The sequence below is a fragment of the Eulemur rufifrons genome, chromosome 28 (assembly GCF_041146395.1).
Source record: "Eulemur rufifrons isolate Redbay chromosome 28, OSU_ERuf_1, whole genome shotgun sequence".
In the NCBI taxonomy this organism is placed as follows: Eukaryota; Metazoa; Chordata; class Mammalia; order Primates; family Lemuridae; genus Eulemur; species Eulemur rufifrons.
Genome location: NC_091010.1, coordinates 7,044,727 through 7,062,981, shown reverse-complemented (window position 1 = coordinate 7,062,981; position 18,255 = coordinate 7,044,727). Strand labels below are relative to the sequence as shown.

Genomic DNA, 18,255 nt, shown 5'->3' with positions numbered 1-18,255 from the left:
CACACTGATGCACAGGCTGCGTTAAGTCAGAGCGATGCACATGCTGCCATTTTATGTTTTCACTGTGCAAATTATTAAAGTATGGTAGAGAATTGGGGATTTTGAAGAATTAGAGAAGTATTAAGTTTGGGTTTATCTGCAAACCATGTATGTGCAGGATTTGGCAGGGGTGCTCCTGGCTGCACCAAGGGTTGTTGGTGTCATGCGGCACACAATGATAGCGCAGAAGTGACTCTGGAGGACAGTGGAGCCAAGCTTGGCTCACTCCGGAGAATCTCACACCAGAGGAACTTGTGGATGTCGTTTTTATTATGCAAAGGTGAAAGGAAAGGCAAAGAATGAGAGGGAAGTGTCTCCAGTTGCCTGTGCCCTGTGATGATTTCAGGGGGCGAGAAACCCAGGCTAGAGAGAGAACGGACTGAAAAGTCCCACGTGACACAGGGCATTGGAACCCCCTGGAGAGGTTTCCAGTGGAAGTCATGAGGGCCAATGTTAGGTGTGATTTCCTTTGATTGCTGTATAAAAAAATGCAAAATTGGGAAATGTTCTTAACATCAATGAGGAGTAAAACATAATAAAAACTATTCCAGAGAGGTAAGAAATATAGGCAGGAAATAACAAAATGAGATTCGATTTGAAAAATGGCAGAGTAATACATTTGGGGAGAACAAATCTCAAGCACTGCTGGATAGTCACCGAGAGGCCAGGGGCTGTCTCGGCGAAGGGACTCGGAGCGATAGGGCGGGTGAATTAGCCATGTGTCTGCAGCGTGACACGGCAGCACAGACAGCCGGTGTCATTTCTGGCCATGTTCAAATCCGCCTGGCGTCCCTGAGAAGGAAGGTGATTGTGTCGTGTGTACTATGCTGGTGAGACTCTAATGGGGACTACAAAGTTGGCTTTGGGAGCCTCATTTCCAGAAAGATAGATTCAAGCGACAGAAGAGCAGCAAATGTGCTAAGGAAATGAGCAGCCGCCTTCGGAGACAGGATCTGTGTGGTCCAGGAAGCTTTGCGTGGCTCAGCGGAGAGATTGCATGGGAAAAGAATAATGAGGACGATGTTTAGCAGCGCTGGGTGGATTTATTTATCCCTCCATTCAGTGGGCATGTTATCAAACACCGGCTCCGTGCCGGGTTGTGACAGTGGAAACCTGGGAACACACAGGTGATCTGTCTAGAGGGGCAGCAGGCACACAAACACATGAGATGCTCCGTGTGAGTGCAGGGCTAGGGTGTGCGTGCATTCTGCGGGATGCACAGGACGCCCTCGTGAGCCGAGGGAGAGGGTAGTGCTGGAGCCGACGCTCTTAGTTTGTGCAGGAGTGGTGTGGGTGGGGTCACTTCGGATCACTCAGGGGCTTGTACTGAATATTAAGGAGGTTCCTCTTGATTTTGTGGGCCAGTATTTGCACCTTGCCTGACGATAAGGATCTCCAGGGCTGTTGTTACCACCGGATTCTCAAACATGTGCCCCGGAGATGCTGGTTTATTAGGTCTGGGATGGACTCTGTATATTTAACATGCAGTCTAGGCTATCTTGCCGTCGGCTGTTGGGGGTGGTCTTTGCTGCAGGCCTGGAAAGCTCGTGAAGCAGTTAGAGTCCTTTGATGGGTCCCTGTGCTGGCTGCCTGGGGCATGGATTTGGGGGACCAAACTAAAGGGGGAAGAGGCGGAGTCTTTTGTAGTTGCACAGGTTTGAGATGATGGAGCACCAACCTTGGCAGTAGGAATGGAGAGATATTAAGAGGTCAAATGAGAAGTCTTTACTAATTGGCTGGATGTGGGTGATGGGGAGAGCTTTGGGATGACACCCAGGGCTTTAACTCAGTAAGTATGTGTGCAGTGGTGCCCAACGCTGAGAAAGGGACCACAGAGATGGAGTGGTCCATGGGGGAAGTTGGGAGAGTGAGATGGCTGGAGGCCATCCCCTCAGAGATGTCCGGTGGGCACATAGATGTGTGGGTCTGAAGCTCTCGTTGGATATTTCTAGTGAGAACTGACTTCTTTTTTTTTTTTTTTTTTTTGTTGAGACAGAGTCTCACTTTGTTGCCCAGGCTAGAGTGAGTGCCGTGGCGTCAGCTTAGCTCACAGCAACCTCAGACTCCTCGGCTTAAGCGATCCTACTGCCTCAGCCTCCCGAGTAGCTGGGACTACAGGCAAGCGCCACTATGCCCGGCTAATTTTTTCTATATAGATTTTTAGTTGTCCATATAATGTCTTTCTATTTTTTAGTAGAGACGGGGTCTCGCTCAGGCTGGTCTCGAACTCCTGACCTTGAGCAATCCACCCGCCTCGGCCTCCCAGAGTGCTAGGATTACAGGCGTGAGCCACCGCGCCCGGCCAGAACTGACTTCTGAGTCAGGCAGGTGAACCCATGTGGGTGGGTGAGATCCCCAAGGGGCAGGAGCCAAGGATGGAGACCTGGGAAGCAGCCCTGCTTGGGGCAGCAGCAGGAGCTGGCTTACATGGTGTCTGCTGTACGGGCTCCCTGGGGCCAGCTTGCTGGCTGTCTGGAAGAGGCAGTGTTTTCGGCAGCCACTGTAGGGTGAGGTGCAGCAGCTCTTCTTAGGAAGCCAGAAGGTCACTCTGAGACACAGAGAAACACACTGTCCCAGGCAGGGAATGAGGTGCTGAAGCCCATAGGCCCTGTGTCCTCTGTTCCCATGACGATCATCTCTAGCAGCTTTTCACCCATTTGTCACGTGCAGGTGAGATGCAGGTGTGGCTCACTGCAGGTGAGCCCTAATGACACGGAGCTCAGGTACTGCCTGCCCGGCCCCAGGACTGGTGGGGAGGCCGAGTCCCACAGGTCCTGTGCCCAGCACGGTGGGGCATAGCAAGGCTGATGGGCACGGCACAAGGGAAGCAGCGTGGAAATAAAGGGAGCAGATCGGATGGTGGGGTGATTTCCAACAGAGAGACGATCCTGCCCAGCCATGTCTCCCTCTCTCCAAGAGAGTGGCGCATGTATGCTGGGTGAGTTCGGGGTATCGTGAATGGGAATGAGTTTCTTACCTGGAGGGCCTCGTAGCCTAGTGCACACATTCTCAAATGCTGTTGGTTCTTGGAGCCTTTAGGTCAGAAACACAAACAAAAACCAACCAACAAAACAAAAACCAGTTAGCAGTTTTGCTTTATATGTAGTTGGGTCCAATAATTTTATGTAAGTGTTGAGACTGAGACAAGTTGTTCTTGTCCTCTTCAGGGTAAAGTCTAAGATCACCTTTGAAATGAGGTGAAGATTTAATATTTTAGGGAGCCAAAATCTCTCATATATTGAAAAAGAATATATAGCTAGTTATGGTAAATATTTTTTCAAATAATAATACTTTCTGAATAAATTCACCTTGCTCTGCGCCTGTGGCTGCGGAGGGCACGTCCGACCCTGGGTCTGTCCTCCACACAGCGCTGACTGCCACTCGCCTGCAAGGGGTCGTCTCCCTTTTCCTGGCACGTCAGGGTCCCGATGGCCCTTCTGTGTAACCTTCATCCCCTTTGCCCTTTGTCCCGGAGTCCAGGCTGTTGCTGTTTGTGTTCTGTCCCCTGCTCTTTGTAATAATTCCTTTAGGTCCCCTTGGCACCTCTTCCCCAAGCTCTGGGATCTCCCACCTGTGTGCCTCCTCCATCCTGCTTGAGTCTGTTACCTCCAGACTTGTCCCCCTCGGGCACTCATCTGGCTGGCCCCTCCCAGGAAGTGCAGATTCTGTATCTGCTAAGTGAGAGGTGGCCCCTGGTGGATATGGGGTGCCGGACCAGCCCCTTGGCCTGGTTGCTTCTTCAGGTGCTGACAGGAGAGTTTCCAAGATGAAGCCTGGGTCTGTGGGGCTCCCGGCCAAGACTGGGCCCCGGCCACAGTCCTGAGTGCCACAGGTCCTGGGTTACTGAGAGAGCTCTGAGTCGGTCTGCAGGGGCTCAGCCTGGGGGCGCTGCCTGGGCCTTCACCCTAGGAGCCGGGCTCCAGGAGTTCGCAGAAGGATGTGGTCATTCACGTTAGGCCTCTGCTCTTAGGGCTGCAGTAGCTTTGATCCCTAAGACCTCGTGAAAAAAAATGATCCTCCTTGCCTCTGCAGCCCAGCTCTGCGACCCGCAGACTGGGAAGCAGCCTAACATTCTGAGCTGAAATAAATCTCCGCACCTTCACATGGAGATGTCTTCATCAACAGTGAAAATGCTAATAATAGAAGCAATTTGCAAGGGCTGTCTCCTGCAGTTTAATCAGTAATTCGCTCTCACCCCAAATAGCATATTTTAAGAAGCCAAATTGTTATTCGACTTAAGATTCTGTAAGTCAGGTTTAAAGGTGCAGTGTGAGCGAAGCAAATGGAAACCTCTCTGCCACCCCATAGCAGTGTTTAGGGGCAAAGATGAAACTATAATTCATCTGACTATTTAACCCCAAAATGTGACAGGCAATTTAATAATTAGATCTGAAGTTACTACCACAGGGAACTGATACTTCAAGTTTCAGTGGAAGAAATTAACTAAATAATTCCTTTTTCTCTGGAGACATGAAACAGATAATTAGGAATGAGATTTACTGAACATTTAGTGCTACTGCTTAATTAAGCAAGCACACATCGTGGTGTTTAAAGTGTCAACAGGTCCAGACACTCAAAGGGAACAAATTGACAACCGGAGTGTAATTTAAACACCACTTAAAACAATTCTTCATTGTACATACCCTCGTTCCAACTGCCATGGTCTTAGAAGAATTTAGAAGATTAAAAACTTACACTCGCAAAGCTGTGTGAAGCACTGGTTTATGAGCCTGTCATCGCCGTGCCCTGCCCGGGGAGAGGTCAGGGTGGAGAGGCTGGATCCCAGCCTCACAATCTGGAGGAGGAGACGTAGGTGGCGATGGGTAAGGCTCTCGCCGGCATTATCGAGACAGCAAATAAAAAGGGAGTGTGAAAGGCCAGCAGACGATGACGGGCCACGCCATTCGGGGTGAGAAGGCAGCCGGGCAGGAGAGGCGTGCACAGACTTGGTGGGTTTGCTGCCTGCTTGCAGTTGGTGGTTCCTGGGGTGGAAAGGCTGGAAGGATAGACCTGGCCAGGGGTCTCCTGCCAGATTCTTCTGAAATGCTCCCTCACACGTGTCACAGTGCACGCAGAAGGGGCTTGAGAATGATTTTTTTGGATGAAAGAGTGAATGAGTGATCCAAACTCTTTGGTAAAATGCCCAGTTAAAATGGCAACACAGTGGAAGGTGGTAACACGCGAATATGGAGCCCTATCCCGGAGCTGCTGTGTGCGGAGGGGACCGTCACCAAGCCCTCAGTTTCGGTATTTCCTGACCACTATTTGGGGACATCAAGATGGCCTTATATTCTGCAGCTCCTCCCTCAGATTTTGAAGTCCTTTTCAGCTGCTTTGTCATAACGGGAGGTCTATGTAGCATAGTTTTTTGTTTGCTCTTTTGCTTCGTTTCTTTGTTTTCTGGAATTTGTCTTAGACGAGGGCAATAGGAAAGAGTGGGGTGAATGGGACAAAGCTGGGCTTCACTGTTTCCGGCGGCTGCTCCCTGCGGGTCCCTCAGCGGTCCGACTGCCGCACATGGCGAAGGAGCCAGGAGAGAGGCCGCCTTTGCCCTCGGCCTCGCAGCGCAGGCGAGGGAGGAAGCGAGAGAGGAAGCGAGAGGCCGGCTTCTGAGAGCAGGAGCAGAGGTCTCTGCGTCTCTGTGGGGTTGCAGTCGCTGCCCCTGGGAGTGCGGATCCAGTTATAAATAGTGGGGACACAGCTACAGTGTAGGTTTTTTTCCGTGGGAACCATCCCATGGTTGAATGCAAAGGGACGGTGAACTGAGTGCATTAACTTGGAATTTGGAACAAAACTGTTGACTCGTCTTTATTTTATTTAGATCTTTTCTTGTACATACTTCACATCACCGTCCTCGTCCCGTCCCTTTACCTTCTCTGCCATCAACCCGTGCAAGATGCTGCCTGAGGAAACCGAGGCAGGGTGGTGTTTGCTCTCCCCCGGGTGCAAATTAGCAAGGCCTTCATGCCCGGATCAAGGCCTTAAACTTCTGCCCCTTCAACCTGAGACGACTTAAGAATCATTTTCTGTTTAGGAATCAATCTTCTGTCTTCCTGCTTCCCTCCTGCAGGGAACCAAGCTCAGAGGCCATAGCATGCGTTAGAACAGACAGAAGGCTTGCGACTCTGCGGCCAGACCGCCATGCAGAAGCCTGCCCGGTGGCCTGGGGCGCTGGCGCACCCCCACGCTTCTGGGGTCCGGGTGAAGGAAGGTGCAGGGCAGGGCGGGGACCCCCGCCTCTGGCCTCTCTCCCAGCCCTCCAGAGGGTAACAGTGTCATGGTCCCGGCAGATTCCCTTTGGGAGGCCTTGGCCTACCTATGCAGCCTCCCACTCATTCCATTCGTGCATTCTTTTAAAGTAACTTTGACTTGAACTTTGGCCCAAGAAGGATTCTAGACAGTGAAGGAAACAGATGCAGATGATGAACTGGTGAACGAGCGAAGGGTGTGCTGTGGCACTAGTGCCGCACCGTGAGGCCACACACTGGACGGAGCGGAGTGAGCCCTTAGGTGACCACTGCAGGAAGCGCCTCCGGCTCCGATTTTCCCCAGTTTCCAAGGCCGGGAGTTGACCCCTCAGGGAGACACTCCCGTCCTTACAGATGTCCTGCTCTTTTGGAAATAACTGTTTCTCAAAAGCTGCTTTCTGCACATCGTTTTCTACAGTGAGACTGCTGTTTTAAGGAGCCCTTTGGGGTCCTTTGCGGACAACACTTTGTGATGGGCTCACTCCTTGTGTTTTGTTATGACTTGTTTTCCCTGGATTCAACTGAAGAGGCATTCGCTTAGTTTTGAGTTCTAGACCCTGCCCTGGCCTGGACTGCACATTGAGGCCCAGGGTCTGGTTTCTCACGGCATGAATCTCCTCTGCTGTGTCTCCCTGGACTCGGGTTCCCTCTTTTCTAGGAGTGCATAAGGCAGAGCTTCTCCAAGTGGGGTCCTGGGACCTGCAGCCCGAGGACTTCCTGAGAGGTCAGCCCCCTGATTGGGCAGATTCCTGAGCCCTCCCCGGAAACTCAGGGGCCATACCTGGGAATCTTCATTTTATAAAGAGCCCAGTTGATTCTCCTGCACAATAAAGTTTTAAAAATCTTGGCCTTGGGGCACTAATGAAGACGACACCCGCTAAGATGGAGATCTGTAGAACACAGAATACTTTAGGCTGCCTGGCCGGCGGCAGGAAGAGAATGGCGAGGGCCTCCCCCGACTCGTGGCTGGCCTGCCCCACGTCCCTGCCCCTGCTTGCAGCCGCCTCCTTGCTTCTCCCTGCGTGCCAGGGCCTCTCTGCTCTCCTCGCCAGCAGAGCCCACGTTCCGGAAGGCTCTCTGTGTCAGAAATGTGCACTTGCTTTGGATGTAACCTACAGTTGCAATTTAAGCTTCGTTAATCATAGGATTCTTTGTAAAAGGAACTGGGGCACATGTCAACCGCTGGGAGAGAATTTCAGGAGAAATGGAGCCTTCCCAGAGCCTCCCGATATCTTTGGCCGTCTCTTCCGTGGGTGACTGGGTCAGCCCCACAGCTGATGTCAGCATCCTCAGTGAACAGGGACTGTGAGGAGCCAAGGTGCCCCCTCTGGGCACCGTCACAGGGTCTTGGCGTGAGACACGCAGCTGTGACACACGCCCTCCCCAGGGAAGTGGGCGGGCAGTTCTTTCCAAGTTAGGAATCAAGGCTCTCAGTTTCCACACCTCTTTGAGTGACAGTTTCCCCTCAGGTCTCATCAAAGGGGACATTACTGAGGTTCTCTCTTTCCAACCTGCTTCCTCCAGACGCGAGGCTGATACGATCGGTTTGTCTCGGTGCGTCTGGGCTGCATCCCTCCAGGCCATTCGATCCTGCGGCCACGTTCTTCCCAGAGGGGCAGTGACGTGGTGGATCTCACAGCTTGTCCCCGATTAGATTTCATCTGATTCTGTGCTCCCGGGGAAGGCCCAGAGTGGCCCGAGCTCAGTCATCTGGGCCACCGCCTCACTGGAAGGTCAGATGGGCTGTGCCGGTTGGCTGCGGGGTCCCCAGGAAATTACAAATCAGCCGATAGATCTATTGATAATTTAGCTTTTTAGTGCTGTTGATTTCTCTCCCCTCTGCCCCCCACCCCCCGCCGTGAGTCCAGAACTGATTGATAAGTGGGAGTGGGGGTCAAACAGGAATGGAAATACCCATGTATTTCCGATAAAGCTGTGTTGAGAAAGTTGGCCAGATTGGACTTCCTTCTGCTCCTCTGACTGGTCGTACTCTCTGTCCCCTCTTCCCATCCCCAGAGGCCTGCATGCCCTGGCAGGAGGAGGTCAGGGTCCTTGTACCGCCCTCCCTTGGGGATCCCTGACTTAGGAAGGATGGGGGAGGAGCCTGGCCACAGCCGGGGGGGCTCCCTGGGAGGCAGGGCTGGCTTGGCTCCCAGCAGTTGGGTGAGGAGACCTTCCCCAGGGAGCACATGGCACCTGCTCCCACCCCCCATGCCAGCTATTTGCTGGGGGCCAGTCTCAGAGCACGTGGCAAGACAGAGGCCACCTGGAAGAGGGTCTTACCATGTTCCTCTCACCTGGATCAGGGGCTTCTCCTGGCCCATGAGGGAGAAGGGGACAGTGATCGGAGAGGGGAGGGGTGGGGAGAGTCAGGGAGTGCCACTCCATCCCGCTCCCTCCTGGGAAGGGGCAGAAGCTCCCCACCAGCTCCCTGTGTTTTCCTTTTGAGGGATTAGCTGAGTACAGTCAGGGGTAGCTGGCAGCGGGGCAGGACTCCCAGCTCCCTGGGCGGGTGCTTAGCAAGAGCCCTCCTCCTCCATCGTCTGGGGGTCCCACTGGGCCACAAGGTGAAGCCAACACAGTTGAAAGTGCGTAGGTTTGTTGACTATTGTTTAAAAGGCTGCAGCCTTCTGATGGCTAAACTCATTGGAAACTATTATAAATGCTCTTCGATCAGGAGATTTGCCTTTTATTTCAGAAAGTCTTTGAGCAACATTAGTAATCTGTGGTTGGAAAATTCACCATTCGTTCCCTGGTCTAGCAAAATGTTTTGTCAAAGCGCTTCATCCTCTTCAGCTGTCTACCCTGCAGGGGCCTCTTCCACTCAGTGCTTACAGGTTAACCAAGGTGAATTTATGTCAGCCGCGCAGCTGTGCCGGGGAGGGAGGTGCTTTCATAAAGTCAGAAGACCCACTGACTGTCCACTACAAAGCCCTTGCTGTGGGCCTGGCCATCTCTGACAGCCCTGTGTCCATATAGTCTGTGGACTTAGACACGTGGTTTGACAATGTATCAAATTCACTTTGAGACAGCACAGAATTAGCAGCTGAAACGAGATAGTTATGGCAGAACCTTGGGAAAATTCCTGAAGCTCTGGCAGGGTCCGTGTAAAGATTTTCCTTTCTTGTAGGAACAGATAAGGTTATGACCAGTGTTGCTAATCATCCTGTGCCAAACAAAGCTACTAGGCTTCCCCTTAAAATATCTGCACTGTAATTGGATTAAATCAAGGACTCACAATTTCTGCCCCGAAAGGTGAATTAAAAGCGATCCACAGGCACCTGCCTCGGCTCATCTGAGCTATAGGGAGTTAGCCACAAGGACAGGGAGCCCTTCCTTGTTGATCATTAGGACAATTGAAGAGTCATACTCTGAGGCAAAGGGCTGACAGCAAAGGACCATTCTAGATGGCGGAATTAGAGCAGGGAATAAAATAGACAAAAATCCCTGTTCTCAGGGAGCTAATGTCCTTGTGGATAAAGATGACTCACTAGGTCTCCAGACTGTTCTAAGTACTTTATGCACATTAACCGCTTTAACCCTCACATCTACCCTCACATGAGCACTTCTCATCATCCCTTTTTTACAAATGAGGAAAGTAGGGCAGGGAAGTTAAGTGACTTATCCAAGCTCACACAACAAGCAAGCGCAATTTAGTATTTCAACCCCTGAGCATCAATGTATCCCAAACTTTAAAGTGCATATGTTTCACCCAGGGGCTGTGAGTGAAACAGATCCCCTGGGCGGTCTGTTAAAAGCAGATTCTAATTCAGTAGATCCAAGGTGGGACCTGAGATTCTGCACTTCCAACAGGCTCCCAGGTGGGATAAGCCTCTGGACCACCGTGTACATCTTTGACCTCCTGAAAACTAAGCTCCTTGGAGATACGTTTGTTGTCCATTTCTGTGTTTCCTTCGTCAGGACTTTCTTGTCATTGTCTAGGCTGGATTAGTTGAAGCCATGAAAACCTGGCCAAGCTGATTCAGGAGAGGGGCGGGAACAGTTTAGGATGCAGAGCTCATGGAACGCAAGAAACATCAGGCCTCTCGCGGCCCAGAGCACCATCAAGCCTGGGGCCTCCACCTCCCCTTCCTTTGTGCAGTTCCCATCTTTGCTCCATCCTGCCCGCCTGCTTCCCCACAGGGCTGCACCCACTCCCACCCCCAGGCCACCAGCTCTTTCCCATCCAGGCCTACAGCAACCATATGTACTCTCTTTCTTATTTTAAGTGCTTGAATCTGATTGGTTGCCCTGGCAATCAACAGATTACAGGGCAAAATAGGCAGGCAGGGGAAGTCGGGCATGACGGACTAATTGTCTGACGTATCTTATGTCACATGCAAGACCAAATATCCACTAAGAATTCCTTCCTGGAGGTCCAGCTTGCTTACTTTGTGAAGCAATGAATCATTGCTTTACAAGCAGAAAGAAATGGATCATTCATTTACATACCAAGTGCCTATCAGCTGCCAGGCAATGTGCCAAATGATGAGGATACAAAGGTAGAAGATATAGCCACTGGCTTTAAAGAGTTTAGGTTGTAATGGGAGAAGAGTTCTATGGTAAAGGCAAACCCACTTATAGCAGACCAAAGGCCTCCTTCTAAGAACAATTAAGAAAACTGAAAACATCTATCAGCATTTCTACTTTCTGAATTACATATCTATATTTCATAAATACATTTGTATTACATAATTATATATGTGCAATTATATTTCAGCTATCCCAGTTGTTCTCGGAAGGACTAGATAGGTAAATAGATCATAGAGAAAGCAAAGTGAGCAAGGTGAATTCCATTGTTGGTGAGACTTTTTCAAGAAATTCAACCATACTTAAGCAGTGCTAGTTGAGAGAAGCTATGCAGAAAGTGACAACCAGATGTTTAGGAGGCAAGTGAGTTTTTGGCGATCCTAACAGTGAGATGAAAATTAGAAGGGCTGCGGTAAATACGCCAGGATTGCCAATGGGGAATCTGAAGGGTTGAGTGAACCTTAAGAGTAAGGGCACATCAGAAATAGACCGGACTCTATAAAAACTAAAACCAAGCCACTAAATAGTTCAAACCCTGATTGGACTAAGGTGACTATCCCCCTACTCTAACTTCCTATCAGGAAATTAAAATTTTATCTAGACCTTCCATGATTTTCCACAGATAATTAGAAAAAAAAAAAATCAGGCATACCAGTGGATAAGATCCAAAGCAAAAACAGATGATAGAAATGTGTTTATAGGTGATGATATGAAAGTTATCAGACATGGATATTAAAACAGTATGATTAATATGGTTAAGAAATCAGATGACAAGCTAGAGAAAGTCATTAGAGAACTGAGATACATATAAAAAATTTAAACAAATAATCTAAAACTAAAAAATACAATGAATGAAATTAAGAACTTAATGGGCTGTACAGGAGGTTAGACACAGATGAAAAGAAAATTAGTGATTTGGAAGATAGGTCAATAGGAAGCATCCGATACAAGGTCTAGAGAGAAAAAGGATGCAAAATTAAGTATTGAAATTATGAAAATAATACAAAAGTTTGTGGGAGGGGCAGTAAAGAGAGTTAAAGTTCTAGGCCACCTTTGCCAAATTCCTTTCCTCTCGTATTGGTTCAATCTCCATTCCAACTACCTTGGTTTTTTTTTTTTTTTATTTGGTCCTGAATTCTCTTGTCTAGAGCTCTTCAATGTGGTAGCCACTGACCATGTGTGGCTATTTAAATTTAAATTAATTAAAATTGAATAACAAATTAAGTTCCTCAGTCACACTGGCCACATTTCAAGTGCTCAATAGCCACATGTGGCCAGTGGCTACTGTATTGGACAGTGAAGACATAGAACACTTCTACTATCTCAGAAAGTTCTCTTGGACAATAATCTCATTCCCTGATATTTTACATTTTTTGTCAGTTTAATTTTTAGATTTTTACTTATGACGATGTTTCCCCTATGCATAGAACATTTTCGTGGTTCCAAACTCTTTAGTGTGATGTTCAAGATTTTACACAGGCTGACTCAATTCTGTTTCCCTGCCTACTGAAAGCAGGCGAAGTAAATTCAGTGATTAACCATTAGCAGAAAGAAGACAGAATAATCTCAAAATCAGATGCCTGTGGCTCTGTGGGACCGTCTTGCGTGGAGAATGGCGCTCAGAGCCTGACGCTGAGTCATCAGATGACTGCAGCCTCCTCTATCTAGGAACACTCAGGCACCAAAATAGTGAAATAGACATTGTTTTGGTCATTGAACTTCCCATTGGAGAACTCTTTATTTTACTAGTACATGGGGCAGGTGAAGCTTTTATTGAACTGCGTCCCGGCTCTGCCGTTTCCTGGCTTTTAAACATGGACAACACACTTCAACTTTTCTGTGCCCCGGGGTTCCTAACTGTTGCGGGTGGGCCCCTGCACCTTCCCTAACATGTTAGTTGTGGCAATTAAGTGTGGGTTTGCAAATGTGGAAATGACTTTATGAACTTAAGTGCCATATATAGCATGTGGTATTGTTTTGGATTACCATGTGGGACAGGACTGTAAGCTACTCTACTTCATATTGTGCTGTTTCTTTTTGTCTTACAGTGATTGCTCTCAAAGCTTCTGAAGATTCATCTTTTGAGAAAAAGAAGAAGACTTGGGCAGTTTTTGAAGGTAAAGCTTGCATATTTCCTTATTATAAGATGCAGCCTCACTTTCAGACAGTAGGAAGGGAAGAGAATTGGAAGAAAGTGTCCTAACTTCTAAGTTTTGCTGTAACATCAAGTTGTTTTCTTGGCCTAAACCTACTCAAGAGTAAGATGGGAATCATTGATGGTGTCAGCCCATGTGTTTTCAAAGAGCAGAAATTGAAGCACCAATCTGCATAATTTTTGTTTGTTTGTTTTGTTTGTCTTCATAATTCCTGAATCTTGAAGTGATATTACAATGATAAGTACATCTATCGTGACTACATTTTATTTCAAGTGTCTTAAGGAGTTTGGGGTTCGAGAAACAGTTTGAAAACCTTAAGCAAGTAATTTTCAACCCATGCTAGAATCAGTTGGGGATCTTTGACACTGATGCCTTTTCGTGTCTCTAGAGACAGGAAACTCCTGATTCAGTGGGAACTCGTTAGAAGCTCCTCAGCTGATTCCAGCACACAGCCTGGCTGAAGACCACAGCCTTAGAACAGTGGCTCCCGAAGTGTGGTCCCAGGCCAGCGTCGTCGGCATCACCTGGAACCTTGTTACAGGTGCATGCGGCGGGGCCCCACCCCAGCTGGCAGGATCAGAAATGCTGGGGGCGATGTTCAACAATCTGGGTTTTAGTAAGACCTGCAGGCGATTCTGACGCACACTCAGGTTTGGGCCCTAGAGCAGGGGTTCTCAACAGGGGGTGATTTTGCTCCTCCAGAGGACATTTGTCACTGTCTGGATATATTTTTGTTGCCACAACTGTGGGGGGATGTTCCCAGCATCTAGTTGCTAGGGTGCAGGTATGATGTTAAACATCCCACAATGTACAGGGTAGTCCCCACAGCGAGGAATTTCGGCTGCAGATGTCAAGAGTGCTGAGGTCAAAAAGCGCTGCCTTGGAGTAAGCAAAGGTCAGAGAAATTATTACCGTAAAATGAGTGAGGATTATGAACCATAAGCAATGAAACAATGTACTCTGTGAGTTCTCAGGCAGAGCCTTTGATCAGTCAACTTTGGAAGGATTATGTCTTGGGAAGGCGTGGCATTTATTAATGAAGAATGATCTAGCCAAAAGCATCTCAGGAGATGCGCGTGCCCTGGGACGTGACTGTCACCCTTTGCTAACCCAGAGGGCAGTCTGGCAGAAGCAGGGTCGGCCTTAGAGGGAGAGCACTCGCATTCAAGCCCACCTCCTCCAATAACTGGTTATAAAGCAGTGGGTTGAAGCACTTTCTTTCTTATTAGAAAAATGTAATTTTTAATTGTGAACATCATTTGCAAACCTTAAGGTGTCACCCATGTAGGCCACTAGGATTGTTTAGTTTTATAGTCATGTATTTTGTTCCTCAGATTGCACTTTATGCCGACAATGATTCTTTGTATTCCCTGACTTTACTTCTGTACCTTTTGTAGCTGCTTTTTTTCTATGTTTAATGATCTTCTAGCAAATAATCCCCAGTTCCCTTAAATGCCTACCTGTTGGCAAAGAGATGAAAGTGGCTTTACTCTTCATGGAGTGAAGCAGCACTAAAAGCAAGGCTGACCTTCTCGTTGATGTTTAGTAACATTGAGCAATCCTCATTGTTTTCACCCCATGACTCTGGAGCTGCCCTATGTCCAGGCACTGTGACAGGATGGGGTTATGGAGATGACCTGGGTGTCCCTAAGGATAGGGATGTCACCAGGATGTGACAGCCAGAGCCCTATGCATCATCAGATGCATATGAATCTCCCGGGGTGACCCTGGGCTCCAGCTCCTGAGGCTGATTATTACATTAAGAGGAGATTGAAGAATTCACACTTTCTCAGGGGCAGAGGAGATTCCTAGGCAAGTGGTCTGAGGATCATATTTTGAAAATACCGTGGTACAAAAAACAAAACTTTATATATTTGGAAGGATTGTGGCTGTTAGTCTCACCACAACCTGCAACATAATCAGTGTCTCTGAAGCACTCTGTATAATGAACAATATTTTATAATTCATGTGTAGCTGTAGAACATCAGGGTTTCTCCCGACCTAACTCTCTACGTGAAGACCGTGGCTCAGCGTGTGCTGTCTTCTCAGCAGACGGAATCGTCCCTTCAAAGAGCAGAGCTGGTTTTCTCGCCATGTGCAATGCTTGCCTCAGAGCAGCTGTGTCCAAAGCGTCTTTTCCTATGATTCTGGCAATGGAAGCTACAGCAGCTACATCCGCGTGCTTTGCTTTTTAACCCAGCCACAGCTTTGGCGAGGCTGGAGGTACAGCTGAAACTCCCTGGCACACGATCCCAGCCTTTTGCCCTTTTGTTCCTGCCAGGAGAGTGCAGCGGGGATTGTGGATGGATAGCCATCCTCCTGGGGCCCCTCGCCTGGCCCCGAGCCACCGCACAAAGGAGGCATTGATGGCCAGGCCTCTTTGTGAGATGCCGAGTGAGTTAAAGTCCCTCAGGGCTACTGCTCAGGTATTTCAGCCTAAGCAAGATGCAGTTATGGGCTGGATTAAAACATAGTCGCAGGAAGCAGAGTTTTGTCGCCAGAAAACTGCCATCTTCTAGGCTTTTGCATTTGCCCTGGAAATGTACAGGACTGACAATATCTCTCTTCATCCAGTGGTGGGGGGAAAGTGGGGTTCCTTGATTATGCTGAGGAATGCAGGGGTCACCCTGTTTCAGAGCAGCACAGAATACCCCTGCCGGAATCCAGGTTGCCAGGCAACAGGTGCTGTTTGTCCTGGCTTGGCCGTGTTGTCTGGGAAGGGGGGAGCCGGCACACCAACATTGTACACCCCTGTCTTGCCTTCTCTGCCGCGGGGGCCGCCACTCCAGCCTGCCAGCTCTGCGTCTGCGTCAGGGAGGCCTCGTCAGTTTCTGCATGGTTGCTTGCAGTTGAGTGCACGCATGGCATCCTTTGGAAGTCCAATGGCAAAAGACTTCAGATGAATTCAGGGAATATAACACGGTTTCTGCAATTATGGTGGGTGTGCAGGAATATATGGTATTTTAAAAGCTAACTCCAGATTCAGTTAAACGCAGATGTTTTCTTAAATTTGGGCCTGAAGATTTGGCTTCAGCCTTCTGGCAAGTGTTGTTTGGCCTGGGGTCAGTTTTAAAACTTCAGAGCCAACATGTATAATTAGAGAGATTTTTACATAAAAAGTTTTAGGACGAGATGGAAGATGCGGCAACACCAGGCCAGCCTTCCAGCCTAAGAACAGGCCCCACAGCTGAGGCATGGTGCGGCTTTGCACCAGCTGACATGGCAGAAGGTGACCCTGGCTTCGGTGGCTCAGAGTCTAACCCTTGTTTGCAGAGAACACCCGGGGCGGCAGAGTAGGTGCTTCGAGTAGACAGAGCAGGGTGGTTGTCCTTATGCAGCGAAAGGAATGCTTGGAACAGAAGGAAAAATATCAGAACTTTGGGGTACTGGTTGCTGCCTCCTGGAGGGAAACTCAAATATTCTTTCTGGGATTTTCTCCTCCTGCAAGGTGATACTTTTTGAGGTTCCTGTAGCTTCAGAAACACAACGGAGCGGCCACCACTGTTCCTGTGTGTGTGGGACCCACACGCAGGCGGGAGTGTCCACAGCCCGGAGGCCTGTGTGCTTGGCAGGGTAGCTGTGCCCTCCGGACTGGCCAGACGTCTTGTGATTCTGGAGCCACAGCTGCCTGTGGAGAGCCCCCTTCGTGCCGCGCTGCGGAGGCCGCAGTCTGAACCACGTGAGGGCCCTCGCCTGCTGCCCGGGCAGAGTGGGGCCCGGATGCCCACCGTGTGCTGCCCGGATGCCCACCGTGTGCTGCCCGGATGCCCACCGTGTGCTGCCCGGATGCCCACCGTGTGCTGCCCGGCGCTCGGGGACAATTGCCTGCCACAGTGCGGTTGTCACCTGCAGCCGTGTCCCTCTTGGGTTCCTGCAGTCCTGAAATCAGGGAACGAGTTCAGAGGAAGAGGCGTGTGCCTGGATCGGGCTGCCCTGCTCCCGTGCACGGAAACCTTTGTAAGACAGTTTTCCTCTCCATTCCAAGAATGAGACTGGAGCCAAATTGTCCTGCCTTTTGGTCTCTGGGCCCACATCTGCCAACCCTTCGAGGTGGATGTTGCGTCCCCCTGTCCTGTCTGTCTGCCACGTCCCGTCTGTCTGGCAATACGACCATGTTGTTTACCGTCCTCTCCTGCCAGGAAGGGCTCTGCGATCTGTCCTGGAGTAGTTCGCTCAACGGTGCGTGAATCTGGGCGGGCCATGTGTTGGCTGTTTTCTGGCCAGTCCTGCATCCTAGTGTCCTGTCCGAGTCCTGGTCTGTGGACTCTGCTCTGCTCCCCAGTTTGTCAACAAGTGTCTTGTCCAGGATCCCAGAGTCCCATTGCTGAGTTTCACGTAGTTTCAATGGAGGCCCAAGCCTCTGTCCTAACTCTGACCCCTCGTGGGCCGCTCCACCTTGCTAACCTACAAAGCCCACACATTAGGGACACAGGTATCTATGGAGAAAGCAGTTTTAATTTTAGACATATGAGAGAGTTTTCTCTATTTCTGTCTCAGCTCCTCACACCTCATCGCTCCCCGACCGCTCTCGTCCAGCTGCCCCTGGCAGCCCACTGACGGGCTTCCCTCCAGGAGCGGTTTTCCTGCAGTGGATGCTACTAAGGAATCCTTGCAATGCTTTACTCTTGGCTTCTAGAACTCTCGCTCCAGTCCTCTCTGCTTCCACGACCAGCTCCAGATCCCTTTGTAGGGGACTCTCCCTCCCACCCACCCGCCCCGCTCCCTGAAATATCAGTGCAAGTGATCACCTGCAGCCTGTCCTACGGCACTTTCTACTCATTTTAATTTTAGCCCAGCCTCATACGTCACCAGACGCAGAACCCTACTCAAGCTAGCTTGGGTGAAAACGCTGACCTCCTGAACGCAGGAGGGCTGGAGCTGCGCTGAGCCTCCCTGGGGCCCGGACCGGGGAGAGGAGAGTCGAAGTGTCTGATTCCATCCTGTTCTCCCTTCTCTCTCACTGACCTGAAGCCAGGCCTGCTCCTCCAGGCTTGCTGTGGGAGCCAGCGCACCCAGCAGCTTGCTTTTTCAGCTTGAGCACTTAACTAACTGCTTCTCCATGTCCCGAGGGCTTTACAAAGGTGCATTCCTGTTAACTCAGCAATTCCACTTCTGGGAACTTAATCTTAAGGACATACTGTGAGAGGTGCATTAAGGTTAAAGTTCATGAATGCTCATGATGGAATTATTTATTATGGGGAACAGGTAGAAATACTTTGGGTAGCCAATAGTAAGGGATTGTTAAATCACTCATGGTATACTAATATGATAAACTTTTATCA

At 49.6% G+C, this 18,255-nt stretch overlaps 1 protein-coding gene across 1 annotated transcript in view; it reads left to right on the top strand.

The window, feature by feature from the left end:
• VSTM4 (V-set and transmembrane domain containing 4) overlaps nt 1–18,255 on the top strand; it is a 92,211-nt gene that overhangs the window by 15,175 nt on the left and 58,781 nt on the right. Inside the window, exon 3 of the mRNA XM_069460622.1 lies at nt 12,866–12,934. Coding sequence (XP_069316723.1) covers nt 12,866–12,934 — 69 coding nt within the window. The remainder of the gene's footprint in view (nt 1–12,865; nt 12,935–18,255) is intronic.